Source organism: Blastomyces gilchristii, assembly GCF_000003855.2.
Source record: "Blastomyces gilchristii SLH14081 genomic scaffold supercont1.22, whole genome shotgun sequence".
NCBI classification, from domain to species: domain Eukaryota; kingdom Fungi; phylum Ascomycota; class Eurotiomycetes; order Onygenales; family Ajellomycetaceae; genus Blastomyces; species Blastomyces gilchristii.
The window spans coordinates 533,650-560,277 of record NW_003101660.1 but is presented as its reverse complement, the minus strand read 5'-3'; the positions used below and the strand labels follow the sequence as shown (position 1 = coordinate 560,277).

The 26,628-nt window shown below is 44.7% G+C and overlaps 5 protein-coding genes across 9 annotated transcripts; 3 read left to right on the top strand and 2 right to left on the bottom strand.

The window, feature by feature from the left end:
• The first annotated feature begins 6,537 nt into the window (after positions 1-6,537).
• On the top strand, positions 6,538-7,870 carry BDBG_17718 (uncharacterized protein). Its single transcript, XM_031725374.1, has 2 exons — positions 6,538-6,949; positions 7,124-7,870. The coding sequence occupies exons 1-2, from the start codon at positions 6,584-6,586 to the stop codon at positions 7,154-7,156; spliced, it is 399 nt and encodes a 132-aa protein (XP_031580607.1). The 5' UTR covers positions 6,538-6,583; the 3' UTR covers positions 7,157-7,870.
• A 284-nt stretch (positions 7,871-8,154) lies between these two features.
• BDBG_08181 lies at positions 8,155-9,806 on the top strand (the record flags this gene model as incomplete). Of its 2 annotated transcripts, XM_031723441.1 has the most annotated exons (3): positions 8,155-8,755; positions 8,824-9,324; positions 9,441-9,806. In XM_031723441.1, the coding sequence occupies one exon, from the start codon at positions 8,155-8,157 to the stop codon at positions 8,515-8,517; it is 363 nt and encodes a 120-aa protein (XP_031580606.1). In that variant the 3' UTR covers positions 8,518-8,755; positions 8,824-9,324; positions 9,441-9,806. The 2 variants fall into 2 exon arrangements, with proteins under 2 accessions (XP_031580606.1, XP_002621558.1); XM_002621512.2 differs by having other exon boundaries at positions 8,155-8,746; positions 8,824-9,806.
• Positions 9,807-10,941: 1,135 nt separating this feature from the next.
• On the bottom strand, positions 10,942-16,028 carry BDBG_08180. Of its 2 annotated transcripts, XM_031723439.1 has the most exons (3): positions 12,304-16,028; positions 11,989-12,235; positions 10,942-11,926 (listed from the first exon to the last, which is right to left on the bottom strand). In XM_031723439.1, exons 1-3 carry the CDS (start codon positions 12,398-12,400, stop codon positions 11,806-11,808), a joined length of 465 nt encoding a protein of 154 aa, XP_031580604.1. In that variant the 5' UTR covers positions 12,401-16,028; the 3' UTR covers positions 10,942-11,805. The 2 variants fall into 2 exon arrangements, with proteins under 2 accessions (XP_031580604.1, XP_031580605.1); XM_031723440.1 differs by having other exon boundaries at positions 11,274-12,235; positions 12,304-12,510.
• A 2,216-nt stretch (positions 16,029-18,244) lies between these two features.
• BDBG_08179 (uncharacterized protein) lies at positions 18,245-21,224 on the top strand. Its single transcript, XM_002621510.2, has 3 exons — positions 18,245-18,280; positions 18,431-20,655; positions 20,794-21,224. Exons 2-3 carry the CDS (start codon positions 19,742-19,744, stop codon positions 20,906-20,908), a joined length of 1,029 nt encoding a protein of 342 aa, XP_002621556.1. The 5' UTR covers positions 18,245-18,280; positions 18,431-19,741; the 3' UTR covers positions 20,909-21,224.
• On the bottom strand, positions 20,735-26,575 carry BDBG_08178 (ATP dependent RNA helicase). 3 transcript variants are annotated; one of them, XM_031723437.1, is made up of 11 exons: positions 25,614-26,571; positions 24,886-25,561; positions 23,939-24,829; positions 23,166-23,884; positions 23,056-23,113; positions 22,856-22,997; positions 22,402-22,786; positions 22,131-22,344; positions 21,735-22,065; positions 21,374-21,613; positions 20,929-21,314 (listed from the first exon to the last, which is right to left on the bottom strand). In XM_031723437.1, the coding sequence occupies exons 1-10, from the start codon at positions 26,368-26,370 to the stop codon at positions 21,386-21,388; spliced, it is 4,401 nt and encodes a 1,466-aa protein (XP_031580602.1). In that variant the 5' UTR covers positions 26,371-26,571; the 3' UTR covers positions 20,929-21,314; positions 21,374-21,385. The 3 variants fall into 3 exon arrangements, with proteins under 3 accessions (XP_002621555.1, XP_031580602.1, XP_031580603.1); XM_031723438.1 differs by having other exon boundaries at positions 20,947-21,613; positions 25,614-26,433; positions 26,513-26,554; XM_002621509.2 differs by having other exon boundaries at positions 20,735-21,613; positions 25,614-26,575.
• Between the last annotated feature and the right edge of the window lie 53 nt (positions 26,576-26,628).

Here is a 26,628-nt window from a genome sequence, read left to right as displayed (position 1 = left end):
GTGAATAGATACTGTTCTGCTATCGAGTTATACCATTCATGCAAGACCTTCATCTGGATCTTCTATAAGCACGTATGCTTTAGATTGCTCAATTGCTCCTGAATAATGGTGTGAGTGACGTTATGTCCTCTCCGTTTCCTTGAATATTGTAATTGGGAATCAAGTGATACTCGTTGTAGGTGGGGTTGTGGGTAGGTAAATCAAGCGATTCAGTTCCTCGGATTAGGCCCCTCTTTAGAGGGTTGCCCTTAAAAAGCCGGTGGGCTCAAAAAAGGGGGGGGGTGGGGGAGGGGAGGAGTAGAAGGTAAGCGGCGTGTACTATGTATGCTATGCTATGCTATGCGTATCGTATGGTGGATGGGGATGGTGGATGAAGCAAACGCAGGACCCTCAGCAGACAGGACAGGACAGGACAGGACAGGACAGGACAGGACAGGACAGGACAGGGCAGAGAAGAGAAGAGAGATCCTGCGCCTAGGAAATAAATGGGCGGTGCTTGGAGCCGGCGCGCGAGCGGATTGCTGGTGCTGGTGCTGGCTATGGTTATGGTTATGGGGGCGGGTAGGTAGTGGTGCTTGGAGTGGAGTACCAAAAGGGAAAAAAGCAACTGTACCTTTTTTTTTTTTTTTTTAATTATTGGCAAAACCTTGCTCGGGCTACTTCTTGTCTTTTAATAAGAATACTGGAGAGGAGGAACCTTGCACCCTAGGGAGGGAGGAGGACGAGGAGGGAGGAGGAGGAGGGAAAGAAAAAAGAAAAAGAAAAAAAGGAAAAAGAAAAAGGAAAAAGAAACAAACGGGCAGGCGAGCTAATAAGATACAGATAGTAACTAGTTAACAGGCCAGGCCAGTCCAGCAGACGAGGCGGAGGAGGGGCCAGCGAGGAGGGAGGAATCTCTTCTTGTATCTATCTGTGTTTGTTTCTTGCGCAGAGAGAGAGAGAGAGAGAGAGAGATCGGATGGAAGAAAAAAGAGAGACAAGGGATGGGAAAAGGGACAGGAAAAGGGACAGGAAAATATATGGAGGAGGACAGTTACGGATTAGATAGAGAGAGAGAGAGATTTATTCTGGCATGGATGGGGAAGCAGAAGGGAAGAAGAAGAGAGGGAAAAGAAAAGAGACCGAGAAGAGAAGAGAGCCCTCAATTTTGCTTGGGGAATTATTCGGCTTCTTTTTCTTTTTCCTGTCCTTTCTTTCTTTCTTTCTTTTTTTTTTTTTTTTTTTTTTCTTTTCTTTTCGTTGTCTTCCTTGGAGAGAAAGAGGAAGGGGAAAAAAAAAAAAAAGCAAAAATCAGAATATACCAACCTCAGTGTTTTTTCTTCTTTTTCTTTTTTTCGTTTCTTTTTTCTCTTTTTCCTTTCTCGCAATATATTGGCAGGCAGGCGGAGGAGGCTGGGATCGGATGAGGCTTGCTATGGGGGGGATTGGCCGCGGGATTGGCCGTAATCTATTTATTTAGTATATATATCTTTCTTGGTTACAGAGTACGGAGTACAGAAAAAAGAATTAAGAAAGTTGAGATGGACTGGACGAAGGGACGAAGAGGAAAGGCTCTAAATAATAAATGATGAATGATGAATGATATATAGCGTTCATGCTCACTACTCTTCTCAATTCTTTGGGATGTGTTGAATTATTGTAATTAAGTTCCATTCCAGAATGAATTTTCTTTTCTTCTCTTTTCTTAATTACCCCTTTCATCTTTCATCTTTCATCTTTTGTCTTTTATTATTTTTTATAACAGATGTCGCTGGGATGTTTTCTTTTTTCCAGTTTTGGTTTCCTGTATTATTGTCTGGTTGGTACTGTAATATTACATACATACCGAAATACACAGAATACTTTATAATATAATACGTATGCGTTCCCAATACAAGAAGAACAGACACACATGCTGGTTTTGAGCGACCACAATTCCACAAAAAAAAAAAAAAAAAAACCAGTCTGTTTCGTTCAACTGCTCGCTGGCCTTATTATTACTGTTGGAGAAAAGAAAAGGGAAATAAAAAAGGAAATAAAAGATCTAGATTCATTCCCCCCAGACGGGAAATGAAAAAGGAGCATAAAACCGGCCACCCCTTCTCTTTCTCTACCGTTAAAAAACCAGAGTGAAGATGCAGAACAAGCTTTCAAAGACGTGGCGCAGCAAAAGGGCTTTGGATCGCATCTGGGGGGCTGGGTTCTGGAGATGAGATGAGATGAGATGTTCTTATGTATATGTATGTATCTGTACTATGGATGATCTCACTTTAGGTTACCAGCCAAAAAAAAAAAAAATTCCATATTCCTATTCCTCGGTTTGGTTACTTTTTTTTTCTTTTTCTTTTTCTTTTCTTTTTTGCGTGTGTTTTCATCAGGGGGATTCCTTGTTACCATTAATCCGTACAGAGTCATTCATTGCTTTTAGTTTTATTCTATTGGGTTGGTTTGGTTGCTGTGCCGGAAAATGCTCAACCGTTCAGAAATCCTCCTTCTTAGGGTTCATGTCTCATATGAATATAGATCGTTCATGGTTGTTGTTCATTTAATCCGTACTCTGTACAGATCCAGCAAATTAATTGGATATTACTACTTACTATATATATATTTATAAGCTTCCTCCTGCATTGAGCAAATGTATGTGAATGCACCGCACGCTGTAAGGATAAAGGCTTGATTGATTGATTGACCTCAAACTCAACCCTACCCTACCAATACCATAACCATCAATAATATTTATATTAATAATAATATGTCTATCGTGCGCGTATCAAAGATGGCAAATGCAGGGGGTTTGGCTTTTGCTGGGGCTGAAAGGATTCTCTCTCAAGAAACGTCCGTCCCAGTTAAAACAAAAAACTATGTAACTACTGCCTCTAGGTTATCCAGTAGTATAAAAAGATACAGTTATCGAGATGATGGATTTGGTGATATCAAGTGATGATTGTGATCTTGCTCTTTGTTTCAATTCAATTCAAGGAGTTTTGTCCTTTTGGACTTTTGCTACTGTGCATTTTTGTCAATAATAATAATAACCAAACGAACCCCTGGAACCCACCGCGCTGAACATAGATAGTAACTTGGTCTGGAAATTCCCTTCTGTGCCCTTTCTGCGAAGTAACGTATTCTCTCATTTTAGATAGACACACACACACACAGAGAGAGAGAGAGAGAGAGAGAGAGAGAGAGAGCAAGAATGAAACTGTTACCAATGTCAATCCCTGCTTCTCATATTCTTTTATTCTCATATTTTTATTTTTATTTTTCTATTATTTATTTTTATTTAACTTTTTAACTTTTCTACTTTGATCACGCAGCTGAAGAACTCCCCCCGCATCCGCAGCTGTGTTTTCTTTTAGTGATCGAGGACACTCCTGTACATAATATGTGCACATACTGTGTACAATGAGGGGGATTGGCAAGGGGAGAGACGTAACCACTTCTAACGCACAGGAGGGGGGGAAATAAAAAGAGAGGAGGAGGAGGAGGAGGAGGAGGAGGAGATGCGAAACAAAGAACATTCTACGAGACGGGAGAGGATACTCTGGATAGACCAATGAATTGGCAACCAGAATTGTGGGAAAGAGTTTCCCAATTTCTTCGTCGTCGTCGTCGTCATCATCATCATCTTCTTCTTCTTATTCTCCTGCTTCAGTCTTCCTTCCACTTTTCAACTCCTTGTCTTTTCGCTCGTGTTTTTGCGCTTTGGTTGGTTAGGGGTAGAGCCGGAGGAGAAGGAAGAAGAAGGGAAGAAGGAGAAAAAAAGCAGGCGACAGATATCCGGGGTAAGTTAGGTTAGTCCACCAGTGCTTAACCCATGGTATCTCATAAATAGAAAAGGGGGAAAAAAAAAGAAGAAAAAAGAAAAAAGAAAAAAGAAAGAAAACCAGAGAACAGCAGCGGCACAGACGAATGATGAACTTTTGGTTTCCAGGACTGTAAGAAGCAGAGGATCTTCTTCTTCCAAGAACTCCAGAAGACTCAGCGAAAACGAAAGAATAGAGCAGAGAAGAAGAGTAGAAGCGGAGGCCAAGAGTGGACGGGACCCTTGATATTGTAAGGTTGCTTCCATAACTAGTTAGTAGTTAGTTAATTAGCGATGAGTGGATTGACGGCAACGGTCCCCAGACAGAGAATCGGTGGCGGCGGTGGGAATGCAGATGGATGCGTTTATGCGTTGTTGCGTTAATGATGCTCTCTGCAGAATCAATAATAAGGCACATGCCATTCGTATGGGGGCGAGGGGGGGCCAGGACCGGGGGAAGCAAGAAGATCAAGCTTTTTTTATTTTATTTTAATGTATGGCAACTACGCTTGTGGTTATGGTGGTTGCAGAATGCAGTCAGTTTATAGAGAAACTCCTTTAGGGAGATGAGATGGCCTGGTTTAACTCCCGCACTCTGCTCTGCCAGCAAGTTAGCAAGTTATCAGCAGGCGAATTGGAGAAGTAGAAGGGAGAGAAATATTATTATTATTATTATTACAAGAAGACAACAAAGAAGTGAAAGAAAGAAAATAAAGCAGGAGGAGACACAATTACCTGTGTGGGCAGTATTTACATACTCCGTATTTTGTATAACTAGTTATCATCATACCCTGCATAACATACATACATACATAGCTGGCAGCAGCCAAGCTGTAGATGAATATGGGATCTGGCATTTTGGACCCTGACCCAGTGAACTAACTGTTCTCAAATCTCTCTCTCATTTCTTGTTGTCTGATCTGAAGGGGTACGAACTACGAACACGTACTGTAACGTTCTCGCCGCCGCCTTGTAATGGGATCATTCCGCGGGTCACTTCAATGTACAGTACAGACTACTGCACGGCGAGTTATATGCGGAAGCTTGTACATGTACATGTACTGTACATTACATATATATGCCTAATGTAGGTACTGAAAACATCCATGCCAAGTTCGTTGATATGTAGGCACTGATAGCAGGTGGCAGCTGGCAGTTGCATAGATTATTTTAGTCTCAGACCGTCATGGAGATCTCGGGGAATATCTACTAAAAATAATAAAAAAAAAAAATTTTAAAAAAAGGAAGAAAAAGATATTGCCCCGATCCAGCATTCCTTTTTGATAGGGATTAGCATGAGCTAGAATCCCGTTAACGTAGTGATTTTCCTTTTGTTGAATTTGGCTCTGGGTTGCACGAAAACCCTTAGTAAGGAAGGGTGTTTTGGAGAGGGGAAAATTACTGGAGTCAGTCGAGATGGAAATTGTTGGTGAGCCACAGCCACAAGGGGAGGCTCGCCTTGCTCGGATCTCTGTTAAGTTACCTTTTCCAAACAAAAAATATCCCCTCTACAATAATAAATGTAGTTAATGCTGAACAGGAATAATTCACAGTTGGAAAACAGTTGTTCCATCACGCGCAAGAACTGCTTACTACCAAAATTAGACCACTGGCCCTTTTCCATATCATCTCTGAGCACAAGGAGACGAAAAGAAGACGAACAGCTCTCCACATAACTATAATAATGCCTAATAATAATACAGAGTAATTGTTGTCTCTGCGGATATGCACAAATGAAAACTAACAAGTTCATTCTCCCTCCTCAAACAGCCAACCTCCTCGGGCATCGGAGGAGATCTCCCTGGTCTCCATTGCCAGCCAGCCAATGGGTGCGGAACAGGGCTTTTTAGGGCGACTGGGGCTGGGATGTTTTTGCGAAACGTGATTCTGTTGGAAAAAGCGAACCTTCTTACTGGCTGGGCTCTTGAGTTGGGTGGGAAAGAAAGAAAGAAAGACAAAATAGGTTTAATATTTCCCGTGTTCTGTTCTGAGGCTCGCTCCTCCTCCTGGGTTACAGAGATTGCCCGCGGGCTTTGTATATAGTACTGTACGGAGTACATGTGCATGTACATGTACAATACTACCGTTCGTAGAGTCCATTGAAAATGATTCCACAATTGCGAAGATGAAGAGCTTGGGATTTGCCTGGGAGGTAACTACGCGTTGAAATCGAATCGCTGGGCTAAGAATAGGGCTTCGGGTCGATCAAAACGGATCGCTTGTTCCAATTTCCAATGGCGTATTGGAAATAACAGGACAGCGCCATAGTTATTTATCGTATTACGGTAGGTACATACATGTAATAAGATGTTATGGATATCGTTTTCGTAACCATACAGCTAAGTACTGTAACTAGCGTTACTAGATACGTCGTTGATTCGTTGGTCCAATGGAACATCGAACATAGCGACCGCTCAGCTAAACAAACGGTTGCACCCGCCCGAGAGAGGTAAAAATACATACATACTGGGAAATTTTTGTACCCGCTCATTCATGGGAAGAAGAGCTCGCGATTCTCCGCTCCGTTCAGATGTGAGAGGGGGAGCTTTTTCCTCTCCAAGATCGCTGTCCGTGTGGTTCGGCGCTTAAACAGGCCTCCTCTGGACATAGCTTTGCATTTCCTAGCTGGCTTGACAAGGGCAAACCTGGCCAAGGATCAACCCTGTCCACACCGGGGATAAGAAAGAGGGGTAACTTGTCTTGAAGGGAACAACTCACCGTCAATTGTCTTGTTGGTTGTCTTCAAGAATTAACTTACGCAGCATATTTTGCACTCCATATAATCCCCTCCCTGCGAAAATGAGAAGGGAAAGAAATATTCTGTACTCCGTACAGATTACATGCACTCTCAATGATCTGAACTCAAAGCTCACTCGCCCGCTCCCGTTTTCTTCCTTTTCAGCTCATAAAAATACCATATGTAACCTCTCGTATCCGGCTTCCGCTTCCACACTTCCAACGATGATGAAGTGGCACAGCGGGATGGACGCGATCCATGGTTTTGGTGGAGACACCACCAGCCACCCACTTATTATTCTTTCGACAAGATGTTTCATGGCATGTCCGTGCTCAACTCCGTCCCCGAATCATCCAGGGAGAAAGAGAGAGCGCCGTGGGCAAATAAAATGGGTAGTCGACTTTGTTAGGCTGTACGGAGTAATCAATGTATCAAACAGCTCCCCATCCAGAAGTCGAAAAATCGGCCTCTTTCCACCCGAGGCAGACCTTCTCCCTGTCCGTCTGCCCGCCAATCGCCAGATTATTTGGCCTGGCGCTTTGATATCCTGTTGTAGTGATCAATGCTAACAGGGAATAAAATGCTTTTTTTCCGAGCTTTAGGAGCGTCAGAATAACGATGAAAGCCAAACCTGAAAGGGAAAACTGACTCGTTAACGGAACCGGGTTTGAATGTAGTGCAAAAAGGGGTTGCTTATTCCCTTCCCTCTGGGATTGCTTTTTCGATCTTCCCCTAAAAGATGGAAAGCGTTTTTGGAAGAGAGAATTATCCGCGTGCAACGGACGAGAGATTTGGGAGAAACTTGGAGCGAGAATCCGCCGATCAATGCATGAAGCTAGGGGATACGATACGCCCGTAATCGATCATCCGAGCATCCCTAGCCGGCACTTATAGGAGCTACGCCGTGCCCTGGTTTATTTCGTCTTTTGCGGGAGGCTTTTTTCTGCAGGCAATTTATTTAGCTAGATCAACAGATCTGTTTCAAGATTTCTGGAAGTTCTCATCGGCGAAGTAGAGCATAAGTTCTAGTAGTTGGTCTTGTCTGGATCTCGTTAAGCCAGAATTGGAATTTCGAAGCAGGATCAGAAGATCACATCTCTTTCTCATCTCTTTCTCTATGGTCCCGGGCGGGCGGCTGAGTTTGGTAGTAGCCAGCTTCGATCTCATCATATCCTCAGCTTGCTACGGAGTACATAGACCTGTAATCATGAGAACTCAGCTCTTGAATCGTCACTGGTTAATACTGGCTTCCATCCTCATCGATTAATTGTCCCCAGCCAGCCACGACCATTTTCGCCTTGGTAAGATGGTTGGGCTGGTGGTGGCCGAATTCCTCACGGAATATTTTTTAATTTCCCACCAACCGTAGTATTTTCCTGCCCGTCATCCCAGCCTGTTGAGCTGAATTGCAGATTTAGCTCCATTTCGCCATGTGGATTCCACCCTCACCTGCTTCCTCACATACATATCCGTGCCTTAATGCAAGATAAACAGTATTATTCACTGGCGATTGTGTGGAGTGAGATCCCCAGGTCAGCAAGATTTTCCTTAGTAGTGTAGCAGTTGTAACCTGTCGGCCCATGCATTACATATCAGCCGCTCGCTGCCTAGGAGCTTTCGGAAAGCAACGAGGATGGTTTACCAGGGCCGTGTCACGACATATAATTTTCGAAAACGTGATAGTTACTATACTTATTCCTCTCGGCTGGTGGGTTTGAAGTTTGAAGTCGCCAACGGACCAGAACCACCCATATTGGAGAGTGACTTGTCCAGGGCCATATATGACGACGACATTTATGCCCCAGAACCTGATTCCCAAGGCGGTTTTCTCCCAGGTTTATTTGTATCAGGCCAGCCACCCAACCTAGTACTGGAAGTTCACGGTACCTCCGTTTCCAAAAGCCGCCGGCCTGTTGTTGCTGTGAACGAATGGGATCACGGGAACGGCCTGTCCGAGGTTTTATCCAGCCTTGTTCGATATCCTTCAATGGCCTGATTTGTCTTTAGCTTTCCAAGAATTATCTGGATTGCCGTCCTCAACAGGCGGTCAACGAGCAACAAGAGCGAGGGAAAGAAGAAAAGAGAGAAGAAGAAAAAGAACGAGGCTCCAACCACTCCAAGTTTACGGAATACATACTTACGGAATTTCTCCCCCTCTCCAGAACCAAGGAACACACCCTGTACGTGGCGTATTTCAAAGCGGTCACCGCAGTTCCATGGTAGTTGTTAGTTTGGTCGGACCCCTTGCTACCCTTAAATCAGCATTAAGGGACTTACGGACTAACTCCGTACATTGGGATAGATATCCATTCGAGGCTGGCAAAAAGGTTGGTTGGCGGCGCCACCAAGGCGAAATGAGCCAGAAGTTAGCTTTTCTTCCAACAGGCCAAAAAAAAAAAAAAAAAAAAAGCAGAAAGGATAAAAAACCAAACCGCTGAATTGACCTGCTCACTCGTCAGAATCTCGCACCCGGACCCCAGTTAGCCGAGATGTGCATTCGAGTTGGAGATTCAAGGCCCTAAAGCACGCCAATGAACCTCTCTCTGGAGCCTACTCCGACCTTCCCTGCATATCAAGTTAACAATAATAGGCGGCAAAACGGACCGTATGATTGCCGCAAGCACAGCACAGCAACAAATGGCCCTAAAGCGCGGCCTAACCCGCGCTACTTGTTAGTTCTTCGAGGCGGTAATTATTATTCTGTCAAACCTGAAACATCGCATCGCCAACTCATCTGATAGCCGGGTCTGGGTCGAGATGAATGGGTTGCTACAGACTGGAGCAAAGAGAAGACAATTCCGCGGTGAGCAATTTGGCCGGCCTCTGTCCAAATCACCTGGAGGCTTCATCTCCCTCACCGGGTGTCAAAACCCATAACACTTATCTCGAGGTCTGCTAACTGTCACACTTGCTCTTCAGTTCTTTGGTTGGCACCTGCATTCTCCAACAGTCATTGTAACGATCAACACCTATCTTTTCGTTGCGGTTGTGCAACAAAGCCCCAAGGCAACGTGGTGATTGAGAAAGAGATGTTGAGCTGAGAGTTACTCATTCGTTCTCTCTGGTTCTTCTGATATTTGATACTATTTTTGTTCTGTTCATGAGGCGTGTATCTTTCTTTTCATTTTGCCAATGAACAATACAGAACGGTCACGGAACCCGCGCTAGAACGATACGGCTCAAAATATTACATCTAGTATATGTATGTATGTACTGTACTGACACTACGTACGAAACCGGTCATGAAATATAAAATACATACATCCCTTGGTCCCCGTACCCGGGCTTCAGTGCCAGGGAATATCGGATACCTGATACCTGTAGGGTAAAATGGCACAGCTATTATCACTGAACTGCATACGCCGTACATGAATCTATGCCTGGTAAATCCGGGGTAGAACCAAGCTTAGATCCAAGCAAACCTAAATCTCGAAGGGAGAAAGAAATACCAGAACGGCAAAGAAGAAAGGACCAAACACGCCAAATGGAATCCCTTCAAAAGTAGCTATACTAACACGCATGACAAGGTAGAATTATTTTAGCATGGAATTCCTAGCATCAGTACACTTGGTACGCTCCCACCTTCTCAGCTATCTGGTCCGCTTTGTTCTTCCATTGAAAGCCACAGGAACAGAAATCTGGTTGAGAACGTACCATACAGGTACTAATATATATACGCCACCTACGGAGGATTTAATAAGAGTACCAGATCAGCAGATCATGGAACTCTCTCAAAGAAGAGCCTGCATACCGCAGCTCAGACACACAGGAAGGTATATGTACTGTACGTACGTACAGATGGATGGATGCATGGAAAAAGTATGTACCAGCACAGTACACTCTGATCTTGGCAAGGGGCATGACAGATATCTTGACAGAAGGAGAAATTCTCTCTGAAAATATAGTTACAATAGAGGCAACATTTTTGTGAAATTTTTTTTTATCTGGCATTAATTTCCATATTTTGGTTTTGGTTTTGGGTTCTTTTCTATTCCCCAACACACAAACTGTACTGTGTCTATTTACACCGCATTCTCTGGTTAAGACCCTCTTTCCCGGGGACGGGCGGGACTTCCCGTTGCCACACTTTATGGCTATTTTTTATTTTTAATCTTGAGCCTATAGTTACAACCTTGGGACAGAGGCCAGAAGGTTAATAAGTTACCAGAAAAAAAAAGCAAAAACCCAAGTTGAGGGGCTTGAGCCCTAACTCTAATTCCCAGGAACACAAACAGGTCTTAAGAATCAAACATGATAGGATAGGTGACCAGACACTGACAGACAGACAACTCATTTTCTTTGTTCACGGTTTGCCTGAGCGTGTCTCACATTTTTTATTTTTTATTTTTTATTTTTTTTGAACAGGTATGTACTTGAGGAGATATTTCAATTGAGACTAGAATCACAGCATATTTTCTTCTTATCAGATAATAAGATTGCTAGTGTTTCATTGTTCTGTTCTGAAGATACCTCTCATTTCTTGCTTTGTAGAGCATGTATTCAGCCATGGCAGAGATAAAAATGTATTGCTTTTTTCTTGAATTTTTTAATGTACTGTATCATTCAACATGTGATAACTGAAGAAGAGATAAATGAACTTTCTTCAGTGAGATAAAAGTGTGTTTCTCAGAAGCTCATCTAGGTAAAGAAGTATCATAATTAATACCTGTCAAGTTATGAAACCTGAGTTAGGTTAAATTAAATGAGAACAATCTAAAAACAGCATCTTAGAGAGTTTCTCTCTTTTGCTCTCTTAATAGTTCTTTCATTAACTAATAAACAATTATATAAGTATACTTGTGGTATATATACATCACGATGAGAGGAAACAAGGATAAATCCATTAGTATTCCCCTGCATGTTTCCGATACAGGGCGAAGACGATATCAGCGGGGTAGACCATGAGGTCGGTAGGTAGTGCTAATGCAACGTAGAGGAGGGCAATGGACATTCTACTTCACAACTATAGGTTGTGATAGATACGGCAAGCAGTCATCCACGTTTTTTTATGAGGGGATATTGCTGCACCCCCGCCTCGTTCATGTGCCGAGCGGGAAAAAGCAGATGGACGTCGTTATATACCCCGCGCAACAGACATACAATCAAATACTGCTAATATACGGTAACCATGCCTCATCTAAGTTATCTAGCTTGGTTATGTAAGATAAATCCCCGTTCTTACGTTTTTTACTATCAGAAACAGCAATTTCATCAATTGTTAGGAGATACACGCGAAATTCATCCGGAAGCGAAGCGCACAAGCGAGCAGGCAGGGGTTGTAACTTTACTTGTCGGTTGTTCGGTACAGTGCATAAGGGTGGCGGCTCCATTTCGTTCCCTGCTGGTGACAACGTCGGGGAAGCGGGCTAAGAACCTCGTTACTGCAAGGCAAGGGGGGAAGGAAGCTGGAAAAAACAGAAGCCCGCCGTTAACGACCTGTCAGCTGCAAGAGCAGAATTAACCTCACATTGCATAGTTTTGGCGGTGGCTTTGGACTGAAACGCTCTTCGGGTATGTGGGCAGGATGCGTGGTGGGGGTTCTTCAGGCTTCAAAGTGATGGCCGCATTTTGCGCATGCATAACGCAGATATTTGTGGGTTCTTCTAGTACGCTCGAATTTGATTCTGCCGTATGTATGTATGTACAATGTACATCCTGTCTAATTTGCCACTTCGGGGAACTCTCAAGCTTTGATTTCAGCTGGAAGCCGGAGGCTTTTTTGAAAAAGAAATGTATAAAGTTAGCTGTGGCCGGTGGGCTTTTCAGAATGGGAAATACTTGCAATCTGGAGGAGGTTTTGCATGTGGGAAGGAAATATCTATCTCGGGATACGAGTGATCAACTGCACATATTAGCCGTCTCCATGTGGTCAAGACCATAGTCGGTTTCGGTATGTTTTGCACGCGCCTTGTATGCCTAGCCTCGGTAGCATTCAAGTTAATATCCAATTCTGGAAAGTAATGTCAATTAAGCTACGGGACTAACGGAGCTGACACGGGGAGGGGAACTTATGATTATGGAAAATAATGCAATCGAGGGTCGGGATGTTGCTTTGTCTGGTATGGCATTGCAGCGATGGATTGGCGATGACGGTCCCTGTCAATTCAATAGTTCAGGGAATAATAAAAGATCGGAAGCTCGCTGCTGTCATCATTTCAACCCCCGCTGATTACCCCTCCATATGAAGGCTCTTGTATCCTGGCGTTTCCAGGGCTCCGCATTCAATAGGTCTTATTTTTCTCTTGACCTGTCAGCAATCATCAGCGCCCAGCGTATCTCATCGATTCATGGTCGAGGTCCAAAGAGGAGGAGGTTATTGATGATCCTATCGACAAGAGACAGCGGCCGCTCTCGCCGCATATCAACGAGAGACACCACCCTGTTATACCCAGTGCCAACAACCCCGATATAATCTCTACTGGATGTATGGAGTAATCTGTATGGGGATGCTGTGGACTTCATTATATACTTGTATGAGAGTGGAGCTATACAAAATACGCGGTACCAAAATAACGAAAAGTACGCGGGTATACGGAGTACAGTTTGCGAGAAATACACCGTTAATTTACTAGTGTCTGTTTGCCTGTATTCGTTACAGCCATGGACGATACATTCGCACATCTACAGCCTGTAAACTCGACATGAATTGGTTAAAACGGTTCATCCCACTGTCTGATTGATTCCCGTCTTGGAAGAAGGAAGGAAAACCCTTGTCGTAGCATTGAACGGGAAATATCATTCGAACGGAACGCTGACCCTTCACGGTTCGAAATACTGAATTGTGAGATTTGCAGGGACGGACCCGGTGGCTTCCCGGGGCTCCCTTACGCAAGGGACAAAAGATTCCACTCTGCGAACACGCAGGCAGGGCTTGTTGTTGTTGTGTCTCGTTGACAGCAGTATTCACCAGATAGGCGGCGGACTTTAGCGGGGAAAATTGACGCTGACCTTCATCCTGATTGCAAGAGCAAATCCCGGAGTCCATGAAATCAGCGAGAAAAGCAGGCCGTGAAGTCAATGAACAAGAGCTTCCTCTGAGACAGGGATCAGGGTTCAAACGTCCAGTCCGATCGTATTATGAACAATGATTTGCAGTTGCTGGATTGGGCGTTTGGCTCGGCTGGAATGTTCGCACAATGTAATATTGGCACCAGCAGAGAGAGGAAATCGATGAAAGTAGAAGATCTAAGGGCTCTGAAAGAAGAGAAAAAAGGTGCGAAATTCATTCCCATGAAGACAAGTCCCAATGGTTGTCATTTTTGATATCCAACTCACACAGTCGAAAAGGAACAGACAAGTCAATAATCATTCATTGGGCAAGGGGGAATAACCACAACAGCACACTAAAGAGGGTCTAGACAGCCTGGAGCCGCACCATTTGGCGGCTGGTGGGAGAATCGCAAGCCGACAACGAATCACAGCAACAAAGGGTGAAGTGAGTGAGGGAAATCAGCGGTTCATGGGTTAGGCGGGCCGGATCAGAGGGTAGGCTTTGAAAGCGAAGATAACGCTGCCTCCAATCATGGGAGCAACAGGTCAAGAACAAAGGAGCAGAGGGCGATGGATAATTTTTGCCTTCGTTGATCGCCAGCGAACAGGCTACTGAATTGGGATAGTCCGGAAGCTGGGCTTGTCAATCGCAGCACCTGGTCTTGATTGACTGGCGGTGGCAGCGACCACGTATGTGACACGCTGACCATCAGACTATCCTTGAAAGCCGCACACCATCCATGCGTCGTCACTTGGTACGTTGGTAGGGAACGCTGCCAGGGATCTCCTTAGCCTGGATTATTGACCACAAGCGATCAGATACCCTCGGCTGCCAGACTCCACCAACTGGCTTTTTTTTTTTTTTTTGTATCAACCCCCCAAGGAAGTGCCGTGATTTTCCCATCTAAATTTGGCAAATTTTGTTTCGTGCGACTTGCAGGGGCATTTTGTGGCTTTGGGTTTTCAAGCATGTCCATCATCTGATGAGAAGAAGCTGAATTCTTCCCCCTTTCTTCAACTGTTCAAAACTCTAGTTGTACGGTGGGCCTGTCAGATATTGATTGCGGTCACAGACTCAATATCTTACAGCAGTGACAATAGCTGTCCACGGTGGGATAGTTCGCAGAATATCTTCCGCAGCCTCGTCAACTATTCATCGTAACCCAACGGAGCAAATTAATCACTCGAGATTTTTACTCCTTATTATTTCTTGTTCTTTAATGTTGGCGATCAACTTGCCTGCTTGGATTTGAAAAAAAAATGGTCAAAGCGATCCTGGCCTTGAGCACATTGACACTGGCTAGGGAATAAACCGCCGGCGCCAATTTTGGATATTTGTTAACTCCTTTGGGCTGGACTGGTATGCCATCCCCAGCCTACAGTTGCCTGACTGACAACGACTGGGATTGCAAGAGCTGCGTGATTTTTTTTAAAACTTTTGTTGGTAGGGTAGTTAGGGTAGGCCTAGTTATCCGAGCTTCTGCTAAGTTCTAAAACCTCGCGCCCACCCCCCCCCCAAGTCCCCAAGTCCAAGATTCCTGGCGCCTCTAGTGACCCCACCACCAGCGCATCCCAACCGCCGCCCTTGCTTCCCGACGTGGTACGGATTTTTAGCCTCTTCTGAATTGGCCCAAGACTTGAAGAACCAGCAAAATCCGAGCTCTTTTGTGGATGGCCTGCCCCGTTTCAGCTGCATCGACCCGTTCATGCATATGCGAGTATGCGAGAAAGCGACAGGACGGATCCACGCCACGGATCCTTTCTTAGAGCCATCCGCGACACCAAACCATCTCCAGCTTAGCTTGCCGCCTCCGCCTAGAACCTCCAAACCCAGGGCTCACTCACATCGTCTGTGAGATTTGAATAAAAATAATTATTATTATTATTCTTGCAGCAATGTCCAACATATCTGGAGCTGACAGACATCCGCTGGTACATGTACTGTGCAAGCCTTACAACATCACAAGGCAAGAATGTCCGCTCGACTTTGGTTGGACTTTCGAACATCCTGTCCTCCCAGTAAGGTAACTTAGGTAGTCAAAGACCCCTGCTCCGTGCCGAGTGGCTCCAGCCACTTCTTCTTTTAGGAAGTGGGTTTGCTGATGGGCTTATTTTCCATCGACTTTCTTGTGAGATTTCAGGAACACATCCGTCAAGGCTCAATACGGGGTACCTTCGTGCGATCCACTCTACGGAGTACTACAACAACAACAACAACAACAACAACAACAATAATAATAATAATAAAAAAGAAGGGTCGGTTTAATAACATCCCCATGGTTGGTCGACTTGGCCCCTCAGCATGGCCAGAGCCTGATGGTGAATCGTTGCATTTATCTCGGCTTTTGTCGAAGAAAAGGCTGCGCAGCGCCAGTAGTACCCTGTACGGACGGCCTACAGGCTTATGCGATGGGTAGATAATAATACACTTTGCTGTGATTGAGTTACACAGAGAGTTCAGAGGCGTAAGGGCGTGTCGCGTGTCGTGTGACTTTTTTTGACCGCCCAGGAACAAAATCCCCAAAACTTGGTACTTCACTGCTCTGAGTCCATCATAAACGAGGTCTTCGTACGTAGTACGAATCTACGGGTGTTAACGAGAACTTTCTTTCGAATAAAGTTTTGTTTTTGATGTTGCTGTTTTTTGTCCGCGCCTGAATTTATGCCAAACGCCTAGTTGCATTCTATGTTACTCCTCCCACGGGGTCCCCAACCAACCCCCTATCAACGCATGTTTCCGCGCCCACGTCCACACTTGACCGGAGTAGGCTTGATTGTTGTCTACTATTTACCCTCGGCTGTGGGAGGTATTGGGTGTGTGCCATAGCACCCTTTCTCTTGATGTACTCTGTGGTTGTCTCAGCTGCCCCCTGACAACCTGTACGGAGTAGAGTAGCCTTCGTCGTACAGTTTTCTTCATACCTGTTCTTGTCCCTTTTCTGACCAACAGACATATAATTCCGTTAGCGGATAAGTGATTGAGAAGAGATTTTCATGGGAGACGAAACCTTAATACTACCTCTACCCAGCTTTCCCTCTGTGTACTTATGCATGTGCCGAACGCGTGGGAGGAGGTCGCCATTCTCTACCCTCTTGTCAACAGCCAAGCCCGTCTGATACTCCAAAAGGTGTGTATATCAGCTTCCCGGGCACACATGTATGTACGCACACACACCCCATCCATCCACAACATTTCGAACACGGACACTTCTGACCTCGATGGGTAAATCTGTTCAACAGAGGCTCTTCCTCGTGGCGTTGAGTGACGCGCAGCACCTGAGAGAAAAGTGCAGCACGATTATATGCATGAAATGAACCTTTTATTTTGGCCTGTTTACTACTGATGATATTGGCATGGGGATGGGACGCCTTGAGTTAACCCTCCAAACACCCCTTTCCTTCGAGCTCATCAACTGCTAGGTTTAAAGGTGTACGATTTTTACTGCAGAGTGTCAGTTCGCATTTGTTTCTCATTGAGGTGTTATTTCAAAGTAGGTCAGATGTCTGGTCGCCTGGGAGGGAGTAACTCTCCAATAATTCAAGAACAGAATGTACATGTGTGTACATTACATGTATTTTCTCTAGGTGCTATCATTATACTACAGAAGAATATACGTGCTGTACATATTAGATCTGTGTCCCTTGTCACACACGAATGTATAATGTGGGTTTATTGTTGTCCATCATATATTGTCTGTAGTGCGTAAGGTCCGTACGGAGTAAACAGTTGCAAATAGCAATGATACACCCCTATGCAGTCCCACACTGCCTTTGATTAATTCTTGTTCGAACCTACATTTCCATAAACCGTGAAAAAAAAAGAAAGGAAGGAAGGAAGAAAAGGTTCGATATCAAAAGCAAAATCTATAATGCAAGTTAAACCATTTAGAGCAGCGATTACGACGCTCTTCGTCAGCTATATGGCCGTTAAAGAGGTACGAGAGATAGCAATCAGCGCAACAATGGGTTACACACGGGCAAGGAGGCAAGATATGTCTCTGGAATTACATAACTCGAAGGTATTGGTGACCTGGATCCGATTTTGAGAAACCAGCAGAACCATGGTACCCTGACAAAATTCTTGGGTTACAAGAACGCGCGAGCGTTTATTGACCTAGACAACCTTTAGCTGGAGAACTGAAAAAAAAAAAAAAAAAAAAAAAAAAAAAAAAAAAAAAAAAAAAAAAGAACCCAGGCATGGGATATAGGGGTTTTATTTTATTTTACCGTGGTGTATCGTGCATCTCCGGGCTAGAAATAGCCTTATCCCACGGCCGAATCATTGTCCATGTTGGTAGATCATAGATCGAGAATTGAAAAGGCCATTCTACTGCCCGACTGGGGTGACTTTCTTGTCAAGGTAACGGGAGACAACAGGTTCATGTCGTACATGTACTTCCCATCAAACCCATGAGCCCCTTCCCCTCCCTACCACATGGAAATGGTGTCTGGTCATAGTTCTTTTTGCCGGTTGGCTCGTCCATTGGAGCCACATACACAGCGCGGCTAATTGGTAGAATGGGTAAAATGGCCCCATCTCACAGGTGCCACGTAGCCCGTCCCTCTTATTGAAGATAAAGGGCGAAGCATCCCCATAAAGAAGGGAGGGAAGGGAATTAGTGTGGCCTTTTCCCGGTTTCTCTAGGACAGAAAACGCCACCTGTGCTGCATTATTGTTCCGTTTATTGATTTTCTTGCCTGTGGGAAGGGGATCAATTCCGAATGGGAGATAGTAGATGTTTGTTAAAGCTTCCTATGGCGGGTCAAAGGTATTGGTTTTCCACGGTTCATTCATGTATTGATTGTCCGTTACTGCATGGATTTGCGGTGCATGCATGTATGTACCAGATGATACCATGGGAACAAGACTGCTGCTGACGAGGAAATTTTGACCGACGACTTTCAAAACAAGAAAATAGAATCGGGAAACCAGCAACCGAAAGCTATTTGGCAAAAGAGCAAACTCAGCGGCCAAAGATTTGATGGCCAGGACACAATATTCCGTTCGTTGGTAATCTACATTTTTATCCAGAAGAGCATGCAAGGGTTGCAAATCGCCGGACGATAGATCATGTAGAAGGTCCTCCTCATTAACAACAAAGGCTCATCATGATATGCACTCTGGATATATGTGAAATGTTCTTGTTATTTTTAGCAGCAGCATATTCAGTTCGTGGCCAGTATCTCGAGGACAGTATCCTTCCTAACTGCTTCGTACTTGAAAACGGAACTTTATCACGTTAAGGGTACGGTAGCCTATCACTGATCGTGTACATGTACATGTACATGTACATTAAAATGGAACGGATTGTCTCTTGCTTCGCGTGAATTATCAACAACCCGTAGGAGTACATCTGGTACCTGAGTACATGAAGCAGTTTAAGTCGCTGTCAGTGCCATGGTCTGCTGAGACGCAGGGAAAGAACTTTCGAGGCAACGATGTGGCAGAGCAAGGAACTCAGAGTGGTTGGAATCTAGTAATGAGTTCTCGGGCCAATATAGGCGCTGAGCCCGCAGCAGTTTCAATCGACGTGGTATCGGGTGTAATTCGACAGCCATAGCCCCGGGTTCCTTTCAATCTTTAACACGACTCCGGCTCCAACTGAGCAGATATATTTGTCCGTTCACCAAAGTAAACACAGGGGCATCAAATATGAGCTATCAGACATCTCCCACTGCAAAATTGTTGGACTGTGACATTGGTCGAAGTGATAGGTGTCTTGCAGTGTACAAGGTTTCAGAACGAGGCAAACTCGACCATATCAACATCGAACAGCACTGGCCCCAAAATGTAAAAACTCTGCAGCCCGATAAAACATAAAGCAGGTACAACGCACATATACGCAAACGGCTTGGCGACGGTACCGATGTCTTAGACTTTTCTTACTGGTTTGATCGTTGAAAATGAGAGCCTCGATATCAATATCAGCGCTAGTTCAAGGCGCGCGCGGATGTTCGCGATCCACGTGATCTGCACCTCATCCCGAGTCGCGGGAAGCGTCAATCAGCTAAACTCCTTTAGGATAAATGATAACAATCGCCCCAAAAATGGCTGAAGATAGACTTTTTGCTGGCGTGGGATATTTAGGCAAACTTGATACCGCTGTGGATAGTACTATATACCTGTTGCAGATATAACGGAACTCCCGTCGCCACAGGAATAACGCGGACGCTTACTTCGTCCTCCATGATATGAGCTGCTAGGTCTCAAAGCAAGCCCAAAAGAGGCTATGTCCCGCAATAAGCGCCCTCTACCATCCTCTATCCGTGATGTCTTAACGACTCCCTCGACCACCACTCTTGGACCTTTTGATCCTTGGAATTCTGTATCGACCGGACATCAACGAGCTGAAAGCTCTAATAGCAGGACTTCCGGATGGCAGCAGGTATTGTCAGAGAAACTTGGAAAGCAATTTGGTGATAAAACAGGTCGCGGCGGTTGTGGAAATAGGGAAGGCGATTGGGAATGGGTATCTTCAGAGCAGTATGAGGATGTCAGACGGAGAGAAGAACGGATTGGAGACATTAGGAGTTTTATGGGTGGCGTTAAGAAAAGGCGGCTAGATTTAGGAGGGAGGACCGAAGCGAAGCAAATCGATGTGAATGACGAGATTCATTGCGGGATTATCAAAGGAAATGGGGCATTTGTTCTTGATGATTCGGAAAGCGAAGGGGATAAGGATCACCCCGCGGTCTGTCAAGACCAAGTTCGCAATACATCTTATACTAGTGATAACCCAAAGAGGGGAGATGAGCCTGCCGAAACTCGCACGCCAGCAACAAGGGAATCGGAAACAGGCATTTCCAGTTCGGCTCCCAAGCCCACTCAATCCAATATCCATACGACTTCACGGCCAGCATCTTCCAAACCTACAGCCAAGGGAATATTTTCAAATTTGACCATTTATGTCAACGGCTCCACGTATCCTCTCATCTCGGATCATAAACTCAAACAGCTCCTCGTTTCAAACGGTGCGAACGTCACTTTTGCCCTCGCTCGACGGACTGCCACTCATGTTATTCTCGGCAGACCAAATAATAATCGAAACGGCAATGGTGCTGGCGGGGGACTTGCGGCGACGAAACTGCAGCGTGAAATACAACGAGTCGGTGGAAAGGGGGTGAAGTTTGTTGGCGTTGAATGGTTTGTATTCCGCAACCCTGCCCCGATATAAATGCGCGCATATTCGTCTGGAGAGTTTAATTTTCATTTCAAGTACAACTTCGTCATTAAAGGCGTTTCGATTCTAAAGGGTGCTGACTAGTTCCTGCTCGAATATAGGGTTCTGGAAAGCATCAAAGTCGGATGCCGACTCCCGGAGGCTCGATTTGCAACTTTGCACATGGCGCCGGATAAACAAAGAAGCGTCATGAGTATGTTTCAACGAGAATCATAGCAATAGGAAGGGGTTTTAGAGGGTTTATTTTTTTCATTTTCCCATGCCCGTTACGTGTGATTCATTGTATTATGTCTCTCCTATCTTAATGTTACGTGCTTCAACGAAACCCGGTGATTCCAGACACGTACATTATGTTTATGAGTACTGGAATTTGCTTTGGTTACTCTTGTATGGAAATAGATAGTTATGATAGACGTCTAGAATATACTCATTCGCATGGCATCTATTCAGGGAATGGATGAAAACCGCGGTAGTTCTAACTTTGTAGCCGAATGACCTGCAATATAATAAACCAAATAAGTATCCAACCCTCAATGTAGATATCCCAGTAAGTGTGGTACTCCCACTCAACATACACAACTTGTTTCGTGCTCGATCGAAGAGGCATCCTCGAAGGATTTTCCTTGTACTTCATTAAAAAAAGTAATAAAAAAAAGAAAAAGCAAGACAAACGAGACTGACTCTCTCTAACTTCTAGCCACTCCTTCGAAGCTCTCTTTCCCTTGCCTCTGAAAACACCTGCTGCCATAAATCAATCCAACCTTGTTGGCTGGGCGTTAATTCTTTGCGCGGATTACGGATGGTGAACGATAGCACATTTCTTATTCCAGTGGTGAGTGCTTTGAGGGCGAGCATTGATTTCCAATCCTTAACGGAGAATCGAATGCGGGAGCCATCTATGGAGATTATGCCGGCGTATAACTGGTTTTGCTCTGTGTTAGCAAAGGCTCCGAGTGGTAAAGAGCTAGCATAAATTTATGAAGAAGAACACAGGAAGGAAGAAGTATGCGCTGCTGGGAACCAGCGGGAACAGATTAGTTACCTTGAACTCGACGTCGCCACAGAGCAATGCAACCGCAAAATCTTCCACCGGGCTAGTTTCGTGGGCATTCAGGTATCGACTGCGAGCCTGCATAATGTGATAGAATGAAAGCCATTCCACCGTGGGGTCTGGCCTCTTGTTCACTGATGTTGGATGGAGAGACACGGGTTGATTATTAGCAACATTCCTCCAGCCTTTCCCCTCGCGGATAAGTAGTTTGGGATAAAAGCTCCACGCGATGACCGAGTTTATGATTATGTCGTTTTCGCTATTGATATCTACCCGTTTGGGCACAGTAAAGAATTGGCGTTGGCGGCCGGTAAAGCGGGATCTGCGTTTTACTTGATGTTAGAGGTGAGGAATTACTCAGAGAACCAGGGGGGAAATGGTGCAAACCTGGCAAGAGATTCTTGCTCTGCGCGGTCAAGGCTGAGCAGTCCTGCGTCAACAATTGATACCAAGAGCTGCATTTTCACATCTTCGATATTGAGCAATGTTTGCGGGCTTAGATAATTTTTTCTGCAGAATGCATATTCGCTCATTCCTGGGGTACTTCTATGCCGTTTCCAGGCTAAATACGCATTGTAAACAGTAAGAAGGTCGGAGTTTCCTGCCTCAAGGATTAGTACATGAAAAGATAGAAAATTAGTGTCAAAATGCGTAATACCTCGTTTAAACACTAGTTTAGCAAGTTCTCTTTGCGTGCTAGAGCCAACCGTAGTAATGAATGGAGATTTAGATGAAAGAATCGCGGCGATGCTGACAGCGCTGTCCAAACATTTGAAAAATGCGCCGTATATAATCAGCTTCCCTAAGAAGACGTCTAAAGGCAGCTTCGCAAGTTGTCTGCCGAGCGGCGTAAGATTTTCCGCATTTGTCAATGCCTTGACCTCTTTAAGAGCTTCGATAGCCCGGCGAATATTTTTGGATGAGGGTGGGTCGATGGCTTCCGAAAGAGTCTGTTCAACTTCTCCCAAATTACATATTTTCACCCGAAGGACAAGATCTTGTAATGAAAGCCGGAGTATTTCAGGAGTTTGTTGTTCTGAAAGCTGTTCGTAATTGTCAATATGTGGGCGGTTTACTTTATGGGTTGGCATAGGGGCATAATTGAAACGAACCAATTGGTCATGTCGAAATTTCGTGAACAGATGGAAACAAAGTCCGCTCTGCACTCGGCCGGCACGCCCCCGCCGTTGCTTTGCGTTGGCGCGCGCTATGAACGATTCAACTAATTTGGATAGCTGCCTCCTCTCATCGAACCTACTTCATTGTTAGTCTTGCGGTAATTTATTGGTTAGGAATAATGATTATGACGAACCGCATAACTTTTTCTTTGCCCGTATCGATAACGGCCGTAATATCAGGGATTGTAATACCTGGTAAACATTAGTAGAGTGACGAAGAGATAAACTGGAAGAATTGTCCCACCTGTTTCTGCGATATTTGTCGCTATCACAATCTTCCTCATACCTATAGGGGGGATAAGAAAAGCCTTTTCTTGATCCTCACTAGCAATTGAAGAGTGTAGCGCGTGTATAATCCAGTCACCTTTGTTGAATAACGACTCGGATAGGATTTCGTCATTGAGCCGTCGTATCTCTGCCATTCCCGGCATGAAAACTAGTATGGCTTTGCTATATTGCTTAAACTCCTTTTTGGTTGCAATTGCCGAGAGGAGGCTGACTATGAGTTTATAGTCTAGGCGGTATTCATCAAATCCAGTTACAGTTTCTCGGGTTTGTCTGCTGTATCCTGCCAATGAAGATGCTAAGTCTTCAATAGGCTTCTCAAGTGCCTCGTCATGCGAATCGTCGCTGTCATCTGTGAGCGCAGAAAGCCCATCACTATTTGGACGATGTTTTGTAACCTCGATTGCGTCCTCTAGATATTTAACTTCGACAGGAAATGTCCGACCGGGAATGTCCAAGATAGGGGCACCATGGAGATACTTTGAAAATCGCGTAGCGTCAACGGTAGCTGACATCAACACAAGTTTTAGATCTGGCCTTTCCTGCATCAACCTACGGAGGATAATTAGAAGGAAATCACTGTCGATTGTACGTTCGTGCACCTCATCCAATACTAGATGTGTAATATCCTGGAAATCCTTAGGCCGCTCTAACATCCTAACCACGACACCTGTTGTGCTGGAGAATTTGTTAGCAAAGGAATATTAGGAAATGGCTGCATGATATACGTACGCAAATATTAGTCGTGTTGAGCTGGAGATTTTACTTTCCAATCTGATAGCATATCCAACTAGGGAACGACTTGTTCCTACAGCATTTTTATCTTCTCCAAGCTCCTCGCTCACTCTTTTAGCCAATGACATTGCTGAAATACGCCGCGGCTCCGTGACATAAATTTTGCAATCATGACCTGATAGCAGCTCCTTCTCCAGTATAAATGAAGGTACTTGAGTACTTTTCCCGCTCCCTGTTTCACTGCAGATAATTATTGCTTGATTGGCTGCAAGAGTGTCTAGAATGTGGTCCTTGAACTGCCATATGGGCAACGACTTTCTGGAAAACTCCATGGACGCAAAAGAAGATGTTGAAGATCTTTGTACCCAAAGATCTTGGAGCTGCTCATGCGTCTTGGTGATTTTTTTCGACCAGCTATCTCCCCGTGGAGCAGGAGAATTGACTCCGCTGTTCCGTTTCCTGAAGTTCTCCAAAAGAACAACGTCTTCCTCCAGCGTTGACATTTTCTCTTGGACTAACCTTTGAATGTCCTTCAGAATTCCTTTATCAACTTCGTCGTCATACTCTTTCTTGACATGAGCAAATTCATCCCATAGTTCTCGCCACACAGCAGGCAACTTCATGTAAATTTTACTCTCTTTCTGAGAATGAGAAAATATTGCGAAAAGAGCCACCATCGAAATATACGACTCAGCCTCTAAGGGGGTGGGAGTCGACAATGAAGTCATTGCCGCGCATACCAAATGTGACTCTCCTTTGTACGATATGTCACTCAACGGTACCTGAGGTGGGATATCTTGTGCTTTTGACCATTTAATTTCGATCTCTTTTCGGTGGGAAAAGGCAGTAGAGGAAATTGCTTTGTAAGATATTTTACACCCAGAGTCCCTTTGTAAGGCAAAAGTTAGCTGCGAACAACTGTAGAGAAGAGGCGACTCTCAAACCTTGCCCGGCAACCTTCTTCGAGAACCCGTCGCGGGGTCATGCCCGTTGGCTTGCCAAAATCCCTACTTCGTACTACTGTGTTTCCCTCTGCCTCTGTGTTCGAAACCGCTGCCGAAGGGCCTTCCAAATCAGCAGCAAACAAACCACCTAACATATCATCATTTTCATTTGAATCAGACAAAATGGTTTCTATCAATACGTCAGAGGAGTCTTGAACTTGGGTGTCTTTTAACTCAATAGGCGGCGTTTCAGGCTGCGATTCTCGAGTGGCTGCATTTTGGAGGAATTTTGCAGTATGTTCCCTTAGCTCGGAGAGCTTACTCTGCCATATATTCTCGGCCTCATCGCGATCGAATAATACGTCGTTTTCAATTTTTGCGAGTTTTTTCTTGAGCTTGGCGATGTTGGATGAAGCCTGATCATTAGCCAATGTCACTGGTAAAACTCCTTTTCTTTGTCGCTTATTCGTCTGGTTAAACAAATCTGGCTGTTGCATGTAGAGCTGCGTTCGGAGTTCAATATATTTGGGAACAAGAGAGTCTGGGTCACTATCAGACTCATCAGAACTAGCGCTGGACAGGCTCAGGGATGATTTGATTTGAGTTTCCCGTGGTTGTGAGCGAGCATCACTTGGAGTATTATAGCCAGTGGTAGACGGAGTTGGGAATGTGTTGCCTATGGATGTTTAGCATACGCGTTGCAAACACGGTGAAATGAATGAGCTCACTCTTTTCAAAGGTAGCATCTTCGGTAGCAATTTTCGAGGACTTGGAACTTGGTTTGTCGTAGACAGGCAACTCCTTCTCATCGCAATTCATCCCAAGCCATTCTAAAGCCAGGTCTAAGCCCCATACAATGTCCTTACTAGCTGTTGGATCATTGAAATAAAGTTGCAGAGTGGCTTTTAGCGCTGCATCAATGTTCTGCTGCGCAAAGCCCAAACCTTTTAAAGATTGTCGAAGCGTCCAAAGTTTTATAGAGAGTTCCTCTCCTTCTGTATGTATCTGGGCCTCCTCCATTTCGGGTCTCGAAGTTTGCTCACTGGACTTCTTTATCTCCAGTTTCTCTTTTTCCATGATTTCATTGAGAATTTCAGGAGATAACCAGTCCGCAACATTTAGATGTGAAGCCTGGGTCCGCAAGATACGTTTCTCGGTCTCTAGCTTGAGCACCTGGCGAGTGGAATCGTTCTTGCACTTGACGCCATACTTTTCAACCAGTAGCTGTAGCTCAGCATCCTCAAGGTGCTTTTGAAGCTCATCTGGGGATAGCTGCTGAAGCTCAGGCTGCGGTTGGACTCCGACGGAAGCGGTTGATGGCGACTCAGTTGAGCGTTGTAACTCCCCCTGAGGCTGCGTTGGCGCATTGGCCGATGATAGTGATGCTGAAGATTCAGTCGCCTTTACCTTTGATGGTACTGAGACTGTTGTAAACCCTCTGGCTGGATTTGAAGCAGGCTTCTTCTTCTTCCTGCTAGGGGCCATGACGGGATAAATATTTTCTCTATGACATATATTTATATATCAGAGCTCAGTGGGATATAAAAACTGCAGAAATAATAAAGAGAATTAACAAAGGAAACAGAAATTAAACTAATAAGGCTTCATATATAGCAGAGTAACCTACACCCGAATATGCAATGACGTGCTGTTCATGCCCTCGTTGTTGGCGGAGGTGGGTTAAATAAGAAATTATCTAAATCTGTTGGAGAAATAAATATTTAAAGTGTGATCAAACTGCTG

Coding starts and splice junctions, on each gene's coding strand:
- BDBG_17718 (XM_031725374.1), top strand. CDS start 6,584: ATGAGAAGGGAAAGAAATATTCTGTACTCCGTACAGATTACATGCACT. Junction 6,950..7,123: donor GGCTGTACGGAGTAATCAAT/GTATCAAACAGC, acceptor TCCGAGCTTTAG/GAGCGTCAGAATAACGATGA.
- BDBG_08180 (XM_031723439.1), bottom strand. CDS start 12,400: ATGGTCTTGACCACATGGAGACGGCTAATATGTGCAGTTGATCACTCG. Junction 12,236..12,303: donor TGCAAAACCTCCTCCAGATT/GCAAGTATTTCC, acceptor TTTTCAAAAAAG/CCTCCGGCTTCCAGCTGAAA. Junction 11,927..11,988: donor CACCGCCAAAACTATGCAAT/GTGAGGTTAATT, acceptor TGTTTTTTCCAG/CTTCCTTCCCCCCTTGCCTT.
- BDBG_08179 (XM_002621510.2), top strand. CDS start 19,742: ATGTCCCGCAATAAGCGCCCTCTACCATCCTCTATCCGTGATGTCTTA. Junction 20,656..20,793: donor AAGTTTGTTGGCGTTGAATG/GTTTGTATTCCG, acceptor GCTCGAATATAG/GGTTCTGGAAAGCATCAAAG.
- BDBG_08178 (XM_002621509.2), bottom strand. CDS start 26,370: ATGGCCCCTAGCAGGAAGAAGAAGAAGCCTGCTTCAAATCCAGCCAGA. Junction 22,787..22,855: donor AATTTCGACATGACCAATTG/GTTCGTTTCAAT, acceptor AATTACGAACAG/CTTTCAGAACAACAAACTCC. Junction 21,614..21,734: donor GTGGCGACGTCGAGTTCAAG/GTAACTAATCTG, acceptor GAGCAAAACCAG/TTATACGCCGGCATAATCTC.